This window comes from Spermophilus citellus, assembly GCF_964194105.1.
Source record: "Spermophilus citellus genome assembly, chromosome: 17".
NCBI classification, from domain to species: Eukaryota; Metazoa; Chordata; class Mammalia; order Rodentia; family Sciuridae; genus Spermophilus; species Spermophilus citellus.
The window spans coordinates 12,453,577-12,475,918 of record NC_138199.1 but is presented as its reverse complement, the minus strand read 5'-3'; the positions used below and the strand labels follow the sequence as shown (position 1 = coordinate 12,475,918).

At 46.1% G+C, this 22,342-nt stretch overlaps 1 protein-coding gene across 7 annotated transcripts in view; it reads right to left on the bottom strand.

The window, feature by feature from the left end:
• Positions 1 to 4,458: 4,458 nt before the first annotated feature.
• STX8 (syntaxin 8) overlaps positions 4,459 to 22,342 on the bottom strand; it is a 250,382-nt gene continuing 232,498 nt past the window's right edge. For all 7 annotated transcript variants that reach the window (XM_081272232.1, XM_081272230.1, XM_081272231.1 and 4 more), the window contains one exon: positions 4,459 to 4,635. In XM_081272232.1, coding sequence (XP_081128358.1) covers positions 4,568 to 4,635 — 68 coding nt within the window. In that variant the 3' untranslated portion in view covers positions 4,459 to 4,567. The remainder of the gene's footprint in view (positions 4,636 to 22,342) is intronic.

The window sequence follows — 22,342 nt, the reverse complement described above, 5'->3', positions numbered from 1 at the left end:
TAGGAGCGAGTCCCTGTTGAAGACAATCCTTGACAGTGGGGTGCGGGTAGGGGAGGACAAGAGGCAGACTTCAAGTGGCTGGACAGGTCAAGGAAAAAGTAAGATTTTTTTGTTATCTCCTATGCCTCTGTGGGCCAGCTTGACCATTTGCAAGATTTAAGACTCCCCTGAGGCTAAGAGGTCTGTGATGCCCTTGGCACTTTGAGACTCAGGTTTGGTCATTTTAGGTCAAGTGTCCAGTTCTTAAGAACTTTCATGATGTGGCTTTTTTTCTGTCCATAAAGTTGTCTGTGCCTCAGTGCGCTGTGTCTCTTTGGGGACTCCATCACAGCCAGGAGCTGGGCTGCCAGCTGCGGCCCCAGGCCCAAGCATGCAGGAAGAACACTGTTGATCAGAGACACATTTGAATGGGCACTGTGGTCAGCCCTGCTGCCTCTCAGGGCCTTCAGCCCTGGCTGGGGAGACGAGGTAACATCTGTACAACTCACCGGATACAGGAAATGTGCTGGGTTGCTGTGAAGCACTGGCCAAGACAATAGGAAAGGCCCATTTTAGAGACTGGAATGTTGAAGTAAAAGGACACTGAGAGGTCCTCACCAGGGACCAGGGCCAGGCCAAAGCCCAGAGGGCTGCCAGGAACAGATCTGCCTGGCTGCCCAAGCAGCAGTTGGGGAGGTTCACAGTTCATGAGGCCTCATTCCCCTCATCCCTGCGTCTCCCAGGGACAGTGTCTGGCATGGGGATGCCCACTCGTGGCAGACACACCTCTCAGTCTCAGATTCCGTTAACAGACATCTCTTTCCGTTCTCTTTTTAAGACTAAATAAAGACACATAAGAAATGCGCCAAGAAAAACGGGGAGTGAAAAGGGAGAAAGAGCCAGTGAGAAACACAGTATATAGACGGATTAACTTGTTGCTTTATCAAACTGGAGACTCGGTGGGACAGCGAGGCATTTCTGGAAAGAGGTCAAGGCCTTTTGTTACTGGCATGGAGCTGGGAGGAAGTCTGTGAAATCGTACAATTAGAGGAAAGAGGAGTTTGGGCTCCCTTTTAAAATAACGGGGAGAAAGCCCCTTTAACCCCAGCGGGGCTAGGTTTGAAACTCCAACTAGGTAAGAGATCTTGAGTCTGTGCCCAAAGCTGCCAGTGTAACTCTGAACCTGAAGGAGAAGGAAAGAGGCTCACCTCTCCACCAGGAGGGAGGCTGCAGCTCTGCAGCTGGCTGCTGGCAGTTCTCTATGATGGGTCAGGGGAGAGCCAGGTGGACAGTTCTGGAAGCTTAGGTACAGTCAGGAATTCTGCAGCAGCCCCCATGGAAGGAAAATTCTCAGGATCTGAGCTCAGAAGAGAGCACAGACCCAGGCAGGTTGGCTGGCTGCAGGCAGCAGAGAAAAGGAGGACAAGGGTTTTTAACATCAAGTCTCCAGAGGCTAGGTGCAGGCTGTGACTGCGACCTCGCAGAAGCATGACTCCTTGAAAGAAGCATATGGTCCTCGACTGAGGACAGCTGAGGTTTAGTGCAGTTATCAATAATCACAAAGTTTAAATGGAATGAAAGTACCAGCTGTACCCGGGGATCTGGATTTCTTTATATGGTATCTAGACTTAAAATGCTTATAATTAATAATCAGCTAAGTTAAACAATTCTTAACGCTGTTATCTTAAATAAAGTTTATTTTCACTAAAAAGTTTCCAAGGTGCTGGGTGCTGTGGCCCTGGCTAGCCAATCTTCTTTATCTCCTTTACGAGGGCTTACAGCTCGACCCATCAATCTCACAGTATTTGCTTCAGGTCACCTGGGACTGTGGTCCTGACACTTTGGCAGGAGGTGGGGGCGACTATGATTTGTGAACCACGTTGGCAAATGCTACTTTTACATGAGCCACATGTCCACATGTGGTCACCATAAGGTTGGTCTTAAGAAAACAGGTCCCCAAAAGTGTGGCATCCCAGTCACCTAGGTATTCCTTGCCACTTCTAGTCTGGAAAGGACAGGTGTCTCACTTGGGAAACTCACGCCTTGAAGAAGACTGAAGGAGCTGGTCTCCCTGTGTGGCATGCACCTAGCCTCTGTGTTCCCCAACATCTGAATGGTATGTCCTAGCTCTTTAACTTCCCAGGCATCTTTTCTTCCACTCTTCTGACTGTGGATCCAGAGAAGTGAAGTAACTATTCTAGGGTCACACAGCTAGTAACACTGGGGCTGGGCCTAGAGCCCATTCAGCCAAAAGAACAGAAGCTGCTGTGTGCAGACATCAGCTCAGTGTTTTGCTTGAAAAGGCCTTTCAGTGTGACTGAGCCAGGACTCTGTGGCTCTGGTTCAAAGTTGTCCCATGAGTTGCCGGGGCTCCGTGCTGAGCAAGTCAAGAGGAGGTGAGAAAGTCAAACAGACTGTCAATGCCTCCTCTCCTGAGCCCCAGAGTGGGGGCTGGAGGCTCTAGGAGATGTAGTTTGTACAGATTTGGGGTTTCACACAGACTAGAAGATGTGGCTCTAAGGATTCCTGGTCTTCCATTGGGTGATCCAATAGCAACCGCCCCACCCTGACAAGGAAATGCATCCTGGGGCATGTTGCCATCCACAAGCCCTTGCCCAGGGTCCAGCAGGGCCTCTCCAGGAACACACCCGTGTGAAACAAACCTGCTCCTCTCTCCTCCCCTTCAATGTCGGCGTCCCTGAAGATGGCTCATGCTCATGGAGGTCCCATTCCTCACCCTCTCAGCCCTGTGCCAGCTCCCATGTGGACACCTCCCAGCCACCCTGATAAGTCTTCTGGAAGGGCCTGGGCCTCCTCAAGAGGTCACTGGGCACCAGGGTCTAAACGGACAGGAGAGCTTGCTTTCCTGGCTGGCTCATTCTCACATCCTCATGCCTCTATCCTGCTGCACTAGGTTGAAAGAGGTGGCAGGCTCCCTGAGCTCTGGATTTGATGACCATCTGGCCCACAAGGTTCAGGTGAATTAGAGGCAGAATCCCTTCCTCAGCCGAGTCAAGTGACTTGCTCTGTGCTTCCACCTGTGACGCGGTGCTCAACCAGGTGGCAGGGGGAGCTTGTCTCCTTTTTCTAGATGAGAACACAGAGGCACAGAAAAGAACCTGTTGTGCTCACAGATCTGGTGAGGGGTGTGGTCGTCCTGGAGCTGTTCGCTGCATATTCACACTTCCTTCCCAAACCTTCCTAATCTCCAGAGGTGATGTAGGACTAAATACTAGTTCTGGCCAGTGAGTTGAGAGCAGAGGTGATGGGTTCACTTCTGAACTGAACACTTCATTGCCAGAGTCCTCTTTTCCTCTGCCGGAGGGGCCTCAGTGGCTGTCCCATTGGCCTGAGTTCTGGAGCAAGGAGAGGTGGTGAGATCTAAGCAGGTGTCTGGACCCAGATTTTCCCTGCACACCTAGAGTCTTTGGTCTCAAGAACCCAGGAAATAACATCATGCCAGGCTGTACCATGTCACTCTTCCTGGTGTCTGTCTCTGTCCAGAGGGGAATTCATGTCACATCATCTTGAGAAAGTTCAGAGGAGACCCTCCAACAGTGGTATCATGTGCTTTGGCAACTGCTGGGTCATTGACCCTAATTCTTTTTTCCTTCTACCACAGAGGCACAGTAAGGCCTGCTTCCCATCCTACTTTCCACACAGGGCGGAGAGAAGGCACGATACTTGGCCTTCTGTTCCCTTCTAACTTACCCATCCTGAGGGCCTGACATCCTTCGGGGGCTGGCCCCTTCGTCCTGTCTTTCTGAGCAATGCACACAAGTCCAGGCTCTGGGATACCCACATACACACTGCCAGAGCCAGTGTGGGAGGCAGACAGAGGCAGCGTTGTCCTTACTTCATGAGCGCTCCGTTTTTGAACCCTACACAAGACTTTACCACCTGATTGTGCCCTATTCTTACCCTTCAAGCAAGAGATTGGATTGTGGCTGCTTAGGAAGATGGTTCAACATTGAAAAGTGAGTTCATTATCCCCAAGCAAATGAAAAAGAATGTATTTTCAGGGAAGAAGGCAGTTACCAGAATCCAGAAATATCTCTAAGCAGGAGCAGCCAGTGCCAATAAGAGCATGAACCCCGAGGGGTGACCTAGGTGGGGAAGGTTGGTGGGGTGTTTGCTTGGAAACTCCTCCTGCATGACCCTAACCTCACTCCAGCCTCACTGCCCGGACACACAAAGCACACAACTGTCCACTTGTTTCCTACATGAGGATGTAACATCTCCAAGCAGACCAGGCATCAAGGTTACAAACCATCTACTAATTCGGCATCTCCCAAGAAGCCCAGCACACTGTGGGGTGGCTGGAATCCATTGGCAGCCATGGGGCAGTCAGGAAGGGACTATTTGAGGGACCCACTTGCTAGCATCAAAATGACCAAGTTTAAAATCAGAGGGCTACACTGGGCCAACATTCTAGGTAGCTCTCAAGCTGCTGAGCTATGAAGCATCACACATCAAGAGTTCGGAGCTGTGGGGGAATTTATTGAGAGCAGATTTTGCGTACCAAAAGGGTGCAGGGCATTTATTCCGTCGTTGGCTGGTGTCACAGCGGGTGGTCCCTTTATTGCCATCAGTTGGTTGGCCAGACTGCAACAACCACAATAGCCACGAGCAGCAATAAAATCACCATTATCATCCCTGAAAAACAGAAGAACATGCATCTTTTAATGATTCAGGAAAGCATTGCACATTCTATGAAGTATCTGCAAAAAGGGCAGTGGACATAGTTATGGCTTTGCAGGCTGGTGGATGCTGGCTCCTGGGGGCCTGGAAACAGCCTTTGTCACCTGGAGAGCTGTGCCAGTGCTCCCGACTACAAGACTGTGAGGCCTGGGGGCAGGGCAGGTCTCTCCATTCAGCACTCCAGCAAGGGGTAGTGCGCAAAGCCTCCAGCTCCAGCTTCTGTGCGCCCCTTGGGCCACGAGGCCAGTGGAAACAGCTGAAGGTGTTCACCCTGTTACACAATTGAAATTTTGTATTGGTGAAACACCAACAAAGCAAAGAACTCAAGAATTTTACAAAGAAATAGTCTAGAATTCATTTTTTCCACAATCCACGTAGCTTCACTTCGTCTTCTTGAGTCTGAAACACATCACTCACCTGTAAAAGAGTACCCAGCAGACTAAAATTTTCTGTGGATATTTCTTGGATTAATATTTTTTAGTTTTGTTTCCTAACGCTTTTGGCTGGAGACCATGAAGGGCCCTCCCAGTCAGTCTGCCCACCAGGGCCAGGCATCTGGGCTTACTATTGCCCATTCCTTCACTACATGTGGCTGACTTGGACCCGAGAGAAACAGCCCTTCGTTCAACAAGCTCACCAATTTTTCCGCATTCACTTGCCCAGTATTTAATTCCAAGTGCTTAGTGTGTACCACATGCCACAGGTGACCTGGTATAGCCTAAAAGAACCAGGGCACGGCCACTACAGAGTAAGCACCAAGAAAAGCCTGCTAATCCAAGACTCTGAGACTCCAAGGGGGAAGTAAGGAACAGATAAGGAAAATGTTTTTTTATACAGTAACAAGGTGGGCAAAACACAAAGTGTCACTTGGCTACCAGGATAGCTCAGGAAGACCAAGATGCTGGTTCAAAGATGGGTCAGGCTGGGTGCTGTGGCGCACACCTGTAATCCCAGCGATTCAGGAGGCTGAGGCAAGAGGATCACAAGTTTGAGGCCAGTCTCAGCCACCAAGTGAGACCCTGTCTCAAAAAGAGCTGGGATGTAGCTCAGTGGTACAGTGCCCCTGGGCTCAATTCCCAGTACCAAACAAACAAAAAAAGACATAGCTCAGTGGTTTAGCACTTGCCAAGCATGCACAAGGCCCTGGGTTCAACCCCCAGCACTGCAAAGCAAACAAACAACCCCCCCATCCCACAAACCAAAACAAACAAAACCCCAGAAAGGCCAGGATCCAAACAGTCTAATTCCTTCTCCTACAGGAGACCACAGGTTGCATGTAAGCCACCACCACATTACTGATCTTAATAGCTAGAGATATACCCCAGGTAACCAATGGCTATATCTGGCTATTTATACTGAAATTAATTAAGATTAAATAGAGTTAAAAATTCATTTTTTTTTAGTTGCTCTAACTATATTTCAAGGGCTCAGCAGTTACATGTGGCCAGTGACTGCTGTGTTGGACAGACAAGATAAAGAACATTTCCACCATTGCAGAAAGTCTTACTGGATAGCACTGACATAGAAGATGGATTTTGTTTTATTTTATTTTATATTTTTTAAAGAGAGAGAGAGAGAGGTGTTTTATTTTATCTCCTGCCGTTTCCCCAGTACCTACAACACCACCTGTACATATCCCACAATATATATTTGTTGAATGAATGAATGCATGCATGGCTACTCATTGTCATTCACTCATTATGCTGGGGATTGAACCCAGGGGCACTTGATCACAGAGCTCCATCCCCAGCCCTTTTTATTTTTCATTTTGACACAAGGTCTCACTAAGTTGCTGAGGCTGACCTTGAACCTGCTATCTTCCTGCAACAGCCTCCTCAGTTGCTGGGAGTATAGGCATGCGCCACTGTGCGCCAAGCCTTTGCAGTCTTTTAAACGTTCATTCTATATTTGGTTACTTTCTTACATGCTTTTACTTCCTCTTGGGTCAGTTTTGTTAAATTACATGTTTCTGGGAAATTGTTCATTTTTTCCCCCTGAGTTTTCAAAATTACCACCATAAAAGTATTCACTATATTCTCTTCTGAACTCAGTGCTATACCATATCTGTGTTCTTTTCCTTTCCAATATTGCTTATTTGTGAATTCTTTTTTCCTGACCACCCTTGACACAAGTGTTTCTCTTTTCATTAATCTCTTCTAAGAACAAGTTTTGACTCTGATCATCTCGTTTCCTCATCTGTTTTGTTAATTTCTGTTTTTATTTTTTAACATATATATGCACATACATACGTGTGTGTGTGATGTTGCAGTTGGACACAGTTTTATTTATTGATTTTTATGTGGTGCTGAGGATCAAACCCAGCACCTCGCACACCTCGCACATGCTAGGTGAGCACTCTACTGCTGAACCGCAACCCCAGCCCTCTGCTTTTATTTTTGCTAACAGTATCTTTGGATTTACTCTGTTAGTCTTTCTCTAAATTCTTGAATTGAAAATTAACTCATTCATTTTCCATCTTTCTTTTTTTTTTTTTAAACATTATGCCTACACTTGATACAGAATAATTTTCTAATTTCTAAATATTTTTAAATATTCAAAAGTGATTTCTTCCAATAATTACTTAGAAGCATGTCTATAATTTTTCAATTATACTGAAACAAGCTTATCAAAACATGCATGTACTATATTTTGATATAAAAACACTTGCTTTCCACTGGTCACAATGTAGTCACAAATACTATTAATACTATTACTGTGGTTTGCTGCCTGCATTTGAACTTAATGAAAATGTTAATTCCAATAAGACACTAATGAAAATAAGAATACAATTTGTGCCAGGTTTGGTGGTATATGCCTGTAATTCCAGTGACTTGCAAGGCTGAGACGGAAGGACTGTAAGTTCAAGGCCACCTGGACAACTTAGTAAGACCTTGTCTCAAAAAAAAGCAAAGGTTGAGGGTGGGGGGGGGTGGGAATGTAACCCTGTGCTTGTTTACCATGTGCAAGGCCCTGGGTTCAATCCCAAGCACTGCCCACTGCCCCCTGATTCCCAAAAGAATGCACTTTGCTTTCCATCCAAGTTCATAGACTTCCTGAATTTAATCCACAGGCCCTCAGGGTTCAATGTAGATCAGGTACTGTAAATTTTAAATCTATGATTTTGAATATTGAAAAAGGACTTAGGTGAGGTCCCTTGTCATCTCCCCGTGACAGTGAGTCTTTATTAATACAGCCTCTTTCTCTAAGGATTTCATCTTTAGAGAGTCCCCGTCTCAGGAACGTAAGGGTTTGTTCTCAGTCTTCAATCACTGGACACAAACCTGAGATGTACATCAGGGGCCTGCACACTGTAGACCACGGACCAATTCTGGTTGTGGTCTGTTTTTGTACAATCCGTGAGCTAAGAATAGTTTCTGCATTTTTAAAGGGTTGTCAAAAAAGTAAAAGAAGGAAGAGATGCGACATGCTGTCTGTGTCTGCAAAGCTTGAACCATTTATTATCTGGTTCCTTACAGAAGTGTGCCGACCCCCGCCGTGTACCGCTAAGACCCTGGGGTGTATCACTATGACTGATAACGACCCAGCTGCAGCACTGGTTCATTCCCTTAGGTTCTGTTTTTTAATCCTTCCCTCATTTCTTTCATCTAAGGATTTCCTTTTTTCCTTGTAAATCCAGCTATGCACTAACATTTCAGGGTGGGGTTATAATATTCTAGCTAGTATTTCAAGATGTCTGCAGTGAGAAGAGTCTGGGTGTGTGTGTTAACATATCTAAGTCCATCTTCTCACCAGATCCAGAACAAAACTCTCCATTCATTTCTGTCTCCAAAGACATCTGAAGGTTGACCACAAGTTCCAAGTGGGCAGGAGTTCTACGATTCTGGGGTCATTCTGCTACATGTTGTGTTCCTAACAAGGGTGTAAACTTTATGCTGTGCAGTGTGGGGAGAAGACAATGGGCAGGATGGACAGACTGAGAGACACATGGAGCCAGTGCTTGGTATTCCAGGGTTTAGGCACCCCTGGGATGAGCAGGAGGAGCTGCCTGGGGAAAAGAGGGAGACAAGCAGAATGTTTTAGGAAGAGCCACTGTCACCGTCTCAGGCAGGTTCGCAGTGGAGGGTGTGAGTGTGGGGTGGTGCAGGCACTTGAGGCTGAGAAGCTCCTTATGCAGCAAGGGTCCTCAACCCAGCCAGGGTCCTCTGCCATGGCCCAGAGTAGAGGCCCATACAAATGAGCTTGAATTTATAAACCCAGGGTGATGATGATAGGAAAACAAGTGGTGAGAACAAAGGAATCAAGAATGACAACGAATCTGATCAGGAAGACAGAAACATCCATCTGGTTTTTGTTTATATACACAAAGGCTGAAATGCAAGGGAAGAGGCCTCTGGGCCTGAGCGCCTCCCCACCTCCCCCTCCTGCCAGCTCAGGCTTGATGGCTGCAGTGCACTAACCTGTTTCCAGCTCTCCCGCCCGTTCTCCAGTCTCTCTCCAGCATCATCTGACCAGGTTACCTCTGCCCCAAGTCCCCCAGTGGCTGGGACTGAGATCCAGGCTCTGCAGGGGCCCCGAGGGCCCAGAGCTCAGGCCATCAGGCCTTCTTCACTTCTCAATATGCTGCACTCCGGCCCACCCCCAGGCTTTCACACGCACTGTCCTTCCCACCCAGAGATCTCCCCAGCTCCACCCACTTAATCCCCAAACCTCAGCATCAGTGTTGCTTCTCAAAGGTCTCTTTCTGGACCCCCAATTACAAGACTCTTTGTCTATGAACTTATCAAAATCATTGTCGCCTCTGCTGGCACTCGAGCATCTAGAGCGGAGACTGTGCTTTCTCATTTACCATCATAATCTCAGTATTTAACACAAAGCTGGCACATAAAAAGAGGCACCATGCAAATACAGTAAGCACATAGATACAGTGAATATTTGGAAGGTACAAGCAAAGACAATAAGAAAGGCCCAGAAGAAACAGTCCGCAGGGAGGGAGAAGCTGAGAAAATATCAGGAGGACAACAAGGCTGATAGCAACCAACAAACACCAAAGAGACTCTAAGACAAGGAAAAAAAGTTCCTGGATCCTGGAGACCTTGACAGGGCAGTTTCAGTCAAAGAGCAGGTGGGATTATCGGAACTATTAAGATACAGTGAGGCCTTTTAAAGTTGCCAATTTGTCTGTCACTGAAACTGTGAATTAGACAAATTATGCTACAGAAAAGGCATGATAGGGGGTACACACTACCTCAGAGGAATGAAAATGCATTTCACTCTTGACACCTTAGACGGAAAGTTGATAACGTGATAAACTGGGTGCTTGTCCAAAGATGAAAAGGGGACGTTGAGAGCAATGACAAATAAGACATTTACATTTTAAACCCTTTCAGAGCAAACATGAGTCCTTTGGGTAGAGATTTTTAACAGGCTTAAATAAATTGGTGTGCACTGAGGGTCAACAAAGGAAGTCATTTTAAGGTGGCAAGTGACAGGGGCCAGTAAAAGCCAATTGCAGCCTTTAGGATTCTTGAGGCCAAAGAGAAGATGTTTACATACCTTATCATAGTGGATCCCTCCTTACAAAGAAGCTTTCTTGGAATGTGATAATAGCACCACCTTTCTGAATGGAAGAGGATTAGGGAATAGTAACCAAGGAAGTTTTCAAAACTAAGGAAAGCTAGGGCCTGCCACACACAGAATATTCAGAGATCCAGGCTTTGTGCTCTGTGCTGCAGGAGTGTTGCCAACAACCACTCTTCTCTCTGTTTTATACACATGAGGAAGCTGAGGTTCTGGAAGGTTAACTCTCCTAACTAAGGCCCTGGAGCTAGTAAGAAGAGCTAGCACATGAATCCAGGTGGGTTTGAGTCATGGTCTTCTTCACCCCCCGGGGCCACCAGAGCATGTGTCTGTGTCGGGCAGGGTCTGACACCCACAGAGCACATGCTCTATCAGGAAGAGAGGCCCAGACTCCTTGGGCTGAAGTACTTGGATATGGTTTCTCCTGGCTTCATCCAATTATTTTCTCCTTCCTTCTACTTTTTATGGTGGAAAACCTGAAATAGTCACAGAAAGAGTCCACTAAACCATGAGGAGCCATCACCCAGCTTTCAAGGATCAATTCATGGCTGGCCTGGCTTTATCTGTGCCCTCACCTGCTCCCTGTTTTCAGTTAGTATCTGGAATCAAATCCCAGGCATATTTCATTGACAAGTATTCAGTAAGTGTCACTAAAAGATAAGGCACCCTGCTAAAGCAGCACAGCCACACAGAACCACAGAGGGTTTGACACTTCCCAAGATGGAGGCAGGGCAGAGCCTCCAGCCTTCCTGACAAAGAGGAGTGGAGCCAGCTTGGAGGATGTGGGAGACAGTGCTTCGCGTGGTCCTGGGAAGAACTCGAGCTGTACTGAGTCACGTATGAAAGACAGACCTTAGTTCTTCTGCCTCCAAATACCGTTCAAGCCTCAGGGGGTCTCGTCATCCATCCCCAGCTAAGGAAATGTTTGACATTTTGGAACGAAAAAGACAGTTGAACCTCTGGGAACCTGCCAACTCTGAAACAATGAATGCTCTCTGCCCTCGACCCTAGGACGGAACACCTGGCGAGGCTCCTGACTTCAGAATCGTTTCCTCTGCACTTCACTCAGCTCCTGCCCTGGTACTGCCGGCACCTGGCAGGGCAGATGTTCCCTCCCAGTACTCAAGAGTCCCTTTCAGGGGCAGGCATGGGGTGCCAGGGTTACAAGAGTGGAAAAAATGTCCATTTCCTCTGGTCAGTTTACCAGATGAGTATTACTCAACCACTTACAATATTTACAAGTCCAGCTCATGGCAATTAAAAAAAGATGTAAGAAAACAAACTTCTTTTCAAACTGGGAAAGGACATTAAACATAGTCTCTCAGGAACAGGAGAGTGTTTTCTGAAGATTGTTCATCTGGATTGATGGTTTACACTTTTTTCCAGTGAAACACTGGAAACCAGTAAGTGATGGGGCCTAGCCTGCCAACACCTCCACCACGGTCGGGCATAGGTAACAGCCCTTGTACTAACTGGCATGGAGAAAGAGGGGGCAGAGGCGGAGTATATGGAGTCCGGCTTTTCCTGGGATGGTGAGGAGAGATCTCCGTATTGGTGCCTTCTATCCTGCCATGGCAGGGCAGTGTGGGGGGTGAGCGTGATGGGAGGAGCGGGTGGAAGGATGCAGGGGTGGGAGGTAGGGGAAGATAAGGGGTATTCTTATCTGGACGGTCTTGTCACAAGGAAAGCCATCCTGGCAGCCCACCATTGTTGGTTGTTTTGAATCAAAATACACATTCTTGTTGGCTACCTTATATTTCTGCACTGGAAGAGGCCGGGCCAATGAGCAACCCCCACACAGCTAATGACCTCTAAAGAGCGGTGCAACCTTCTGAATGACTCCTGTGGTGGGTTGTTTTTTCTCCAGTTGTGCTGTCAATAGGTGGCATTTGCTCATGTATTAACCAGCTGGTTTTTCACTGATCAAATGAATTCTTTGCAGAAGACTGAGCTGAGGTGGAGAATGCCCAGGAAAAGAGAAAAAAAAACTGTAATATTTGTTTTCAAAAGTTCATGTAAATGTTCCCTTTAATCCCATTACTGGGCAAACAAGCTAAGAAAAGAGTAGGTCATGTGGAGAAGGTGAATGTATTTACATTCTGATGCTCCGCATTGAGCAGGGAGAACTGCAGTTGCCCTTGAATTCTCCCCCTAGACCTGCTGGCTCTGGAGCTGGGTTTGCTCTGCTTGGTGGCTGTGTGGTGTGGACCCCACAGCCAGCTGGGCCACAGAACCAGAAACTGGTGGTGGGGAGAGGGGGATCCAACCACTGATCTTGCCCCTCTTGAACCTACCCCCGTGGGTGTACATGTTAATTTCTCCTTAATAATGCTTTTGCGAAAGTACTGTGCAAAATCTTTCTTGATATTCTGCATTCGCTTTTATTCTTATCCTGCATTCCAAATAATCTCTATAAGGTTTCCTTTCTATTTCATGGACTGACCTTCCTCTGCAGCTCCAGGGGGTTACCTTCCTTTCCTCAATGGATCACAGCTGTCTTCCCCCTCTGCCTACAGGCTCGACCCGTCCTCGGCCAACCCCAGGCCCACAACCATCTACATCCTCCACGACGGCTGCTCAGGCCTACACATCCAGGAGACCCAGAGTAATTTACAGCAAGGCTGTGACTCAGGAACAACTGTCCTTCATCTTCAGATTCTTATGTAATATTTCTTTCCTTAGGACATAAGATCTCCAGACACATGGATCATGCAGTCCAACATGGTGGAGGGGTACCGGTTGTACAGTCAGGGACACTGGACTTCAATTCTGTCACTTACTAGCTATGACAAATTGGGAAAGTTTCTTAACTCTGAGTGTGGTTCCACCATCTGTAAAATGAGAGTAAAATAATACTGACCTCATAGGCTTGGTGTGAGGATTTCATAAAGCAAAGTCCATTAAACTTCTAGAACATAACTGGCTCTCGATAAACTGGATCTATGCCGTCAATAATGACTGTTCCTGTCTAGCTGCCTGAGGAAAGTACCTTGTGTATGGCAGATGCTCTGCAAATGTCCTGTGAGACAGCCAGTCTCCCAGTGTAACAACAGAAATAACATGTCATTCATTCCAAAAGACAGGGAAGAGGAGCAAAAACAGAGGAACACCTGGGTGGCATTTGGTGTAGAGACAGAGATCAATTCTAGCTGGGGCTGTCGGTGATGACGGGCGTCCAGGAAAGGTTGGAAGTTCAGAGTGGAATATCTGGCAGCATCCGTTTCGGTTATTAGCTACAGGAAGGGCAGCTGTGCTGGGCAAATTCTGGCTGAAGTCAAAAGGCAAGGGGGCCACAGCCAAGTGGACACCAGGTGAGAGGAGCTGTGAAAAACCCACACGTAAAAGCCTTTGAGGAAGCAGAGGTCAAAACAGGGGCACTCGCTGAGGACGGGGTCACAGGCACGGGGGAGAGAAGGTTAAAGCAAACCAAAAGAGGAACCCAAGGTACAATCCGTTCAGCTACATGGTAGGAGGGGCCGAGAGGAACCCAGAGGCCAGGGAGCCCAGGCAATCTGGTTATTTGGGTACAAATCACAGTGGTAACAATAAGGATACTGAGTCCAATATTAGCAGCCCAACGAGCAGAAGTCACGATAAGAGCACCGTTATGCCGTTGAATACAAGTGCTCATAAAGTTTTACTGTGCCCAAATCCCATGCTATTGTCACCATCAGGCAATGAAATGGAGCTGGCAGGGAAACAATCTCCCCCCATTTATAGATAAGAAAATGGAGACTCAGAAGCCAAGTGGGTGAAGAGGAGAGCAGAGACTCCCAGCGCCTGAACCACACTCCCTTTAAGGGAGCCCTATGAAGACAGCCAGCCCATGGCAGGCCTGGTTTTAGGCAAATGGCCACAGTCTCTGGGAGGGAACCTCAGGGAGATCAGTGGACTCAGGAGCCAGGAGGTCAGGATGGGAGGAGGCAATGGGGTGGGGGAATGAGATCCTGCAGGACGAAGGTGGCAAACCATGAACTGTGGTATGGAAGTGACAATGTGACTCCTCAAAGAAACACATTACGAGACAAAAAATCAGCTTCTGAATAGGATCTGCTTATGTTCTGGTTCTGACTGGAAAGAAAGGGGGAATTAAGCAGATCTTCACTTTATTTCCGTTTTGTGTCACGCCGACGAACAGTAATCGACAGTCTCTGCCTTTAGACGGGGTGCAGGAACCGTGTAGTGCAAAGAGGGGGGGGGGGTTTGCAGGGACCTGCCTGGCTCCTTTGCTCTCTGGGAGAGCCACCTACACCTCTGCAGGCTGCCCTCCTCAGGGGTCACGCTAGCAACATGCATGTCCCAAGCCTCAGACTGGGGGTTGGGGTGATGTTTTGCAAGGACCCAGGGCCTGGCACATGGCCAGTGCTGACTAACTGTTGGTCGTGTTCTTCTGAATATCACCAGCTTCCCAAGGGAAGGACTGTGATCGTTTTCATGGTGACTCTGGAGGGACCAGGCCAGTGCCCCCAGGTGTGGGGGGTGGATTCATGCTGAGTGACGTTGGGAAGACAGAGACCCCTCTCTAGCCCTGACACCTAGCCCCTCACCTCTGAAGGCACAGTTTGGACATGTAGAGGAGTCGCCTATCAGTCCCTGTGCCCCTCACAACGCTGAGAAGAGGAAGGGAATCTCTGTGGCAACTTGAATGAAGAGAAGGCAGTGACCCTGGGGGAGAGAGGTGTGGAGAGAGACATCTGGGGGCCAGAGGGAGCAAGAGCACTCAGCAGGAAGCAGGAATCAGGGGAGGTGACCTAAAAGGCATGGGGGTTGGGACGAAGGGGAAAAATGGGCTGGCCTAGAAACAGGAAATTAAAATGAATTAAGACTCCCAGAGATGGGGCACAGGAGCTGGACGGCGGCCTAGTAAGAGGCAGGCTCTGGAGTCTGGACTGGGGATCCAGGGCACTCGCACCTGGGCAGGCGTCAGGTAGATGTGGAGCAGCAGCTGCAGTCCCCAGGCCACAGTTAGGCTAACACTTGGTCAATGGACTCCCCATTCCTGGGCCAGGGCACATCAGGTAGCAACAAGGTGTCAGACTTGGTCAAACTGCCCTGAAGCTGAACAAGAGCAGTGCCCTGGATAGGACTTCCCCACGAGAGTCTGATGCACACACACCAGAACCTGACTCAGCACTTGTTTGTTGAGTGCCTACTGTGCGTCAGGTCCAACGGATGCAAAGATGCGTATTTGGCTCTTTATGAGCCTGTTGGTCTCAGGAGAGAGGCAGAAAATCAACTCCATTCCTAACCACCCCCAAAGCAAAAACAGAACCCTGCAGATGATAACCGTCCCTTAGAGGGAGTAGATAAAAACTCGGCCATTATTGTTGCTTCCTGAACAGAAAGTGCTGAGTAGTTTCTAGGCCCCATCTGTGTTCTTAAAGTGTTATTCATTTCCCTTCCCCAAAATAAGTTCAGCTCAGCAATCACCACAATTCAACAGCAGAATCCAATTGTAAATAGATAATCCTTCATATCAGCAATCAAAAGCAGCGTATTACGAGTTGTCAAGTCAATAATTTAATGCCGATTCTCTGGCGCATCAATATTTGCTGAGAAATATCCCCTTCCTTGTGCTGCGTGTTACCCCTGGGAATGTGAATCTGTCCAGAATCTGGCAGAAATTCAAGTGTCTTGGAGAAAACGGTCAGGAACTTTGTTATGGATATCTTGTTTTGACAATTCCCTCTCAACTGAGTGTCAAAAGATTTCTGGATGGCTCCAGTCAGGCTACAGATTGTCCACCACAAACCCCTTCATTTGTCCTGCCTGGACTGGACTATCACCTGGCACCAATTATGGACACCTGGCAAGGTGACGCCAGGGCAATTCTGCTAAAGTTCTAACCCATGTAGAGAAAGGCAGGGCACAGAGGCATAGCTTTGTCAACCCACCAAATGTTTATCCTTCTAATTAGTTAAAAGCAAATCATCCCACCAAGATGCCAATGGCTACTGGGTGGCAGATCTGATCAGTCACTGAGTTCCAAATCTCAGAACAACATATTACAGGGGTGGCCCAGTAGCCATGTCTGTTCAGCTTGACCCTACTCTCTGTACACCGCTGACGTGAGGGAGCCCAGTGGAAGCCAAACAGGCTTTCTCCAGGAATTTTGGATTTTGAACTGAGCACAATTGGGGTTCGGTCACAGTAATGGTAACACTCAAGCCACAATGGTCACAAACAGCCCAGAGTGTCCTACACCCACCTTCCTTCTGATCCCTCCTTAGATGTTATTGGTTCGATCATCACACATATTCTTACAAGTAAGCCAACACTGCTCAAATAAGGTTTATGTGGGTTTTTTTTTTTTTTAAACCTAAATGAACCAAAGTCGTCATGTCTTACTTGAGCCCAAGATCTTTCAGTAGAGAGATCATCAGCAAAAGTAACTGTCTTTGTTATTTGGAAAAGTATTTGGAGAATGATTTTACTTTAGTTTACTCTTGAAAGGATAGTTTCAAGGCACTGTTGTAGCATGTGGTCTTGAGTTGCATCTCCTCACTCTGAATGTGTCAGGGTCCCAACAGAAATAGATGTCACCATTACAACAAAGTGTTCCTAGATATCTACCAAACTCTTCTCTTTCATAGTCATAATCCTATTATTTTATAACTGTTCCTTAATTAATGTTATAGACGTTGTTCTGAAGAGTCAAGGTATAAAAAAGATGGTTCAAGTTCTGGGGCAAGAAGTACTTGGAGCCAACTGTCAGGACAGGAAAGCTTACCCTCTGTAAACAAAGCTAACAAGAACACATTGGATGGGCCAAACTCGTTGCTTAGAGCCTTCCCTGTGGGGATCCCTTCTTCCCAGGGCACCAGTGTACAAGGTTTCTGGTTCAGGCAGGTCCCAGGCAAATGCACATAGCTCTCACTACCATGGTGCTGCTAACCGTGTCCATGACCATGGTGCTAGGCACTTGATACTCATTATACACATTATACACTGAAAACTCAATAAATGTTTAAGCAACAAATAAAATAGAAGCTCCTCATTTCTGATATGGTTATAAGGGCAAAAAAACAATACGAATATCCTCTGTATTCTGTATTTCTAGGGTAGTTTTTATCAAATATTGATTGAGCACATACTAGCAATGAACAAGACAAACAAAAACCTCTCTGCTCTCATTGAAATGATGCTGGGGGTGGGTGGTAGAGGGCAAAGACAGACAAAAATAATAAGGCAATACACTAGGTAGAATATGCTAACCGTGCCATAAAGAAAAATCTGCTTATCTTTTGTTGGTGCATATCTTAGGTGGTGGCTCAAAGGTTCGAAGGGTATACTGAGGAGGGAGTGTTAGTACTTTCCAGAAACTGGCCATCCTACAGTGGGATTTGGAAATATACTGTGGGTAAGATCAGGGTGCTTCCTACACAGCATCAGGAAGCTGCCAGCCTTTAATGTTAATAATATATAAGCTTAGAAATAACACTACTTAGAAATAACATTACCAAAGTTTGCTGGAATGAAGGGTGATGTAATGACAACTGGAAACAGAAAGGGGACTTATTATGAAAAAGCAGCGCTAGAGAGGAAGAACTTATCAAGCACTTTCCAGGACAGAGGTACCCTGCCAGCAAACTGGTGTATACTTGGTCTCTGGGGGACATGGGTTCCCAAATGAAGTAAGACGCAGTGCTGCTTCTTGGATAGCAGCTATTCCTCAACTGGCCTCTTCTGCCCCTTCTAGGCCCCAGTGAAGAGTGTTCTTAAACTGATGGCTGCTGCCTTTACAAGGGGCCATTTCACTTCCCCCCAGTGTTGGCCGAGAACTGCAAAGTGCTGGCCACCAGTTGGCTGCTGAAATCCAGAAAAAGTCAAGTTGTGGTGGGAGAAGTAAGATAAAAGAGTGGACCTAAGATGTTACCCAAATTTGGAAGAATTTGGGTAAATGCGTTTCCAATAAAGCTGGGGTTGCTAGCACCACTTCCAGTGCTTCGGGTGGGTGGAGAGCCACTTTCATCCTGGAGGCCACATGTGCCCCACCTAATCCAAGCACTCCTTTGGATTACAAGGTGACACAGACCATATATTTAACTGAGGGCCACAGTTGGGAGAGCAGAAGAAAGATGGCTGTTAGGGGCTAGGGGAGAAAAGAAAAATAAGAGGGGAAAAAAGTGCTGGTAAGAGAGCAGTCAGACATGAGGCTCTCACTTTAAGAGCCAAGTCTTTCCCCAAATAACCAGAACATAAGTCATAATTATTCAGTGTGGCTGTGAAGAATGTCCCCATCACCGAGACAGAAAAAATGGCTCCACTGCATTCAAAGGGTCAAAGGTCACCTCAGCTTTCATATGGTCACTAGTAATAATCTTAAACTCTCTGGCCGCTAACTTCCAGCGCTGTGTGTGTCACTTCCCATGTGTTCCAAAAAAAAAAAAAAAAAAAAAAAAAAGAGGCTATCAATGTGTGGACATGTTGTGGACACAAGTTTTTGCTCTTTGGGAGGCTGCACAGTCTAATAAGTTGAGTTGTGGGCTCAGAAGTCAGACTGTTTGCATTCAAATCCCAGGTCTGTCATTTGGGTAAGGGACCCAATTTTCTAAGCCTAAAATTGGGAGACTAATAATCCTTAGCTCAGAGTTGTCATGGAGACAAAATGAGATGAAATGCTCAGAGCTGAGTGCATTAGCTGGCATGTAGTGTCTCTTCAATTATTCCTGCTATAGAAGTGGCTTCCATGATTACCGACCCTTGAATAGAAGACACTTTGGTCCTCCCTCAAGTCTTCAATGCTGTCCATATCCTACTCATTGCACAATACTGTGCTGCAAGGCAGGGACCTCTAAGGTGGACTCGGTCCGTTCCCTGCCCTTGGATCTGACCATTCTCAGCACAACCCAACATGGCTGCCAGGCTTTTACTGAATGATCTCTCTCTCTCTCTCTTCCAAGACTCTAGCATGAAAACAGATTCTGAAATGTATGCTCACACAAAATCCCCCAATAAGTATAATATGCATTCTCCTGTATTTAGCATATTCTCCTTTAGGTATAAAAATATCTAAATTAGGAGTATATTGATACAATGCCATTCATATTTGCTCTATTGGAAGACAGGTGTGTCTTCTGCCCAGGGTGCCCAGGATGCTCTCCTCCCTAGGCCTTGACACAACCATTTAAGGCCATCACTGCGACAAGATGGGGTGAAAACTGCACCCCCCGCCACGGGTCACCTGTTAACCACACGGGTCAACTGCTAACTTTTCATTAGTAACAGGATGAGAGCCATCAGAGTTGTGAGCCCTGTGGGCCCAACAGAATGAGAACAAAAAGAGATTTCCAAGCTGCTCCTCAGTGGATCACGAAAAAAGGACCTTTTACCCAAATCAGCATTGGTCAATTTAGAAAAGCACAGGAGCAACAGGAACAGTCAGTCTGCAGAAATTTTATGCCCAGCACATAGTATAAACACACGTCTAGTCATACTGAGGAGAGAAGGAGCCTGTCCCTTTGTCATAGGGGGTCTCCAATGATGTCACCTCCATTCACTGCTAGCCTCATATACTTAATCATTCCCAAAGACAACCTTCTACAAACAGCATATCAGCTGGGATCTGTAAAACTTAACCTTTGCATAGGGAAGCTTCTGCTTTCAGAGTCTGCTGGCAGTGTAGTAACAGGCAGTATTCCCAAGGGAAAAATCAGAGCAAGAACTGGAGCCTTCCAGCCCCTTCAGGACCCTGAGACATGCTGCAGGCATTGTGAGCAGATCAGACAATGCCACACATGTTAAGAGGAAGAGCAAGGAGAAGGACATCTACCTTATCCTCATAAGTGATTTGAAGCCAGGGACAAGATACCAGGCCCTATGTTCTAGAATATGGTTAACCTAAAAATTTGAGCAAAGATTCTATTATTAAGAAGGGTGAACAGGAATATTGAGGACTGTAGCAGAGCTAAAAGACTGAACAACAGCTTCATCCACAGGAACCAACCTGAAATGTGGTTCAAATCACTTGTTATTTATTTATTTTTTGGTACTAGGAATTGAACCCAGGGCCTAAGCTACATCTATGGTCCTTTTTATTTACTTTTTTTTTTTTTTTTAAATTTTTGGTATTGGGGATTGAACCCAGGGGCACTTAACTACTAAGTCATATCCCTAGCCTTTTTTATTGTTTATTTTGAGACAGGGCCTTGCTAAGTTAGCTAGGGCCTTACTAAATTACTGAGGCTGGCTTTGAACTTGCGATACTCCTGCCTGAGCCTCCCAAGTCACTAGGATTATAGGCATGTGCCATCATGCTTGGCTTCAAATCACTTATGAGGATAAGGTAGATGTCCTTTTCCTTTCTCTTCCTCTTAACATGTTCAATGTGTGGGCCTAGGGATGTAGCTCAGAAGTTAGAGTGAATGTTTAGGACACATAAATCCCTGAATTCAGTCACCAACACCAAAAATAAAGACGTTCAATGTGTAAAGGGCTTAAATAGACCATAAAGATAGAATCATAGCAGAAGGCATGCTCATGACCACAACGGAGTTTCAGAGGTTACATATTAGCCTATTCAAGCCAATATCAGGGATTTGCCTGTCACTCACTATGCACGGAACACAAAATATCTGCCTTTCAAATATGTGTCTTTAGTGCCAATAATAAAAGGTGTTTGGGGATAATAGTAAAAAGATGTCATCAACTCCTGCTTATGCATTCTTCTGGAAAAAAATAGAATAGATGGTCCAGAATGTCAGATTTGGCTTTGAAATATTTGCTGGCTTACATTAAACATGGTCTGTCAGATATTTCAGAAGTCATTTCAAAGCAAAACAAAAAAAAGTGAGTTATGACACATTCCCAAAGAAACGATCCAGTTTTCCCACCTTGGCCTCCCACTCTCAACATGCCATGCTCACTCGCACTGCTATGCCTTGGCAGGGATCATTCATGCTGCTTCAGAGTCTGCCAGCTTCCATGCACCCAGCATACGACACTGGCTTTAGGCCTCAGCTCAAAACACTCCCAACCAGGGAAACATCTCCCTATGCCTACAGCCTCTTAGGACTGCTTTTCCTATGCTGCTTCTGCATACAGAAAATAAACACCACAGAAATGAATGTACGGCTTGGTTAACTTAACAATTCACTAGGTTTATGAATTACCATTCTAGATATTCTATAAATTCTTTAGAGACAACTGGCCATGTCTGTGCACCTGCATAGTACTACTTGTGCCTAGCACAGAGGTCACATGGTACAGGCATGTATCACTTAATGACAAGAATACATTCTGGACAACTGCATTGTTGGGCCATTTCATTGTTGTGCAAACACTGTAGAGTATACTTATACACATTAAGATGGCCATGACATCAGTAGGTGATACGATCTTTTGCGGCCACTATTTGGGACAACTATTGTATATTGTATGTTATATATACGGGCTTTGGTTGATTGGCTAGCAGCTCATAGTTTAGATTATTAAGAGTCAGTAGCATGGAATTTCCAATGACTTTCTTACTCAGTGGTAGTTAACATGAGACTATTTTAGCAGCTAAGTTGGTATTTGGCACACAATAAGTGCTCAATAAGTACACAATGAATCAATGAATCAGTGAAGAAATAATAAAGAATATAAACTATCAATAAAACAGATAATTAAGGAGTATTGGTTTTAAAGAATTATAAAAGGGTTCAAGTAAAATAAGCACCATATTGCCAAATTCAAAATTGCTACTTTCCCATTGGTGGTGACTTGAGTGTGACTCTATAAGAGAACACACTCTGTTCTTACCATTCAAATCAATAAACACAGTTACATTATGGTGAAATGTAGGAGTTTCACCAGGTACTTACAGTTTTCTTTCTGAGATGATTTGAACCCTTTTCTCTTTTAATCATGCCTCAGTTTACATTTAATTCATTCTCTAACTTTTTAATCACCCTCTGTTTGAAGATATTCTTAAGAAGGAAGTTACTAAAAATCACCTGATGACAAAAAGGTTTATGCTGAGACTACAACCACTCATGGTGTAACAGAGAACAGGTGTGCTGGTTCACCTGAGGGTCTGTTAGAAATGCACCTCAAGGGTCCACCCCAGAATCTGTTTCAACAAGAGTCTTCTTAGCCTGAAGTTTGAGAACCACTGCTTTAGGTTAAAATAAAAAATTAACAC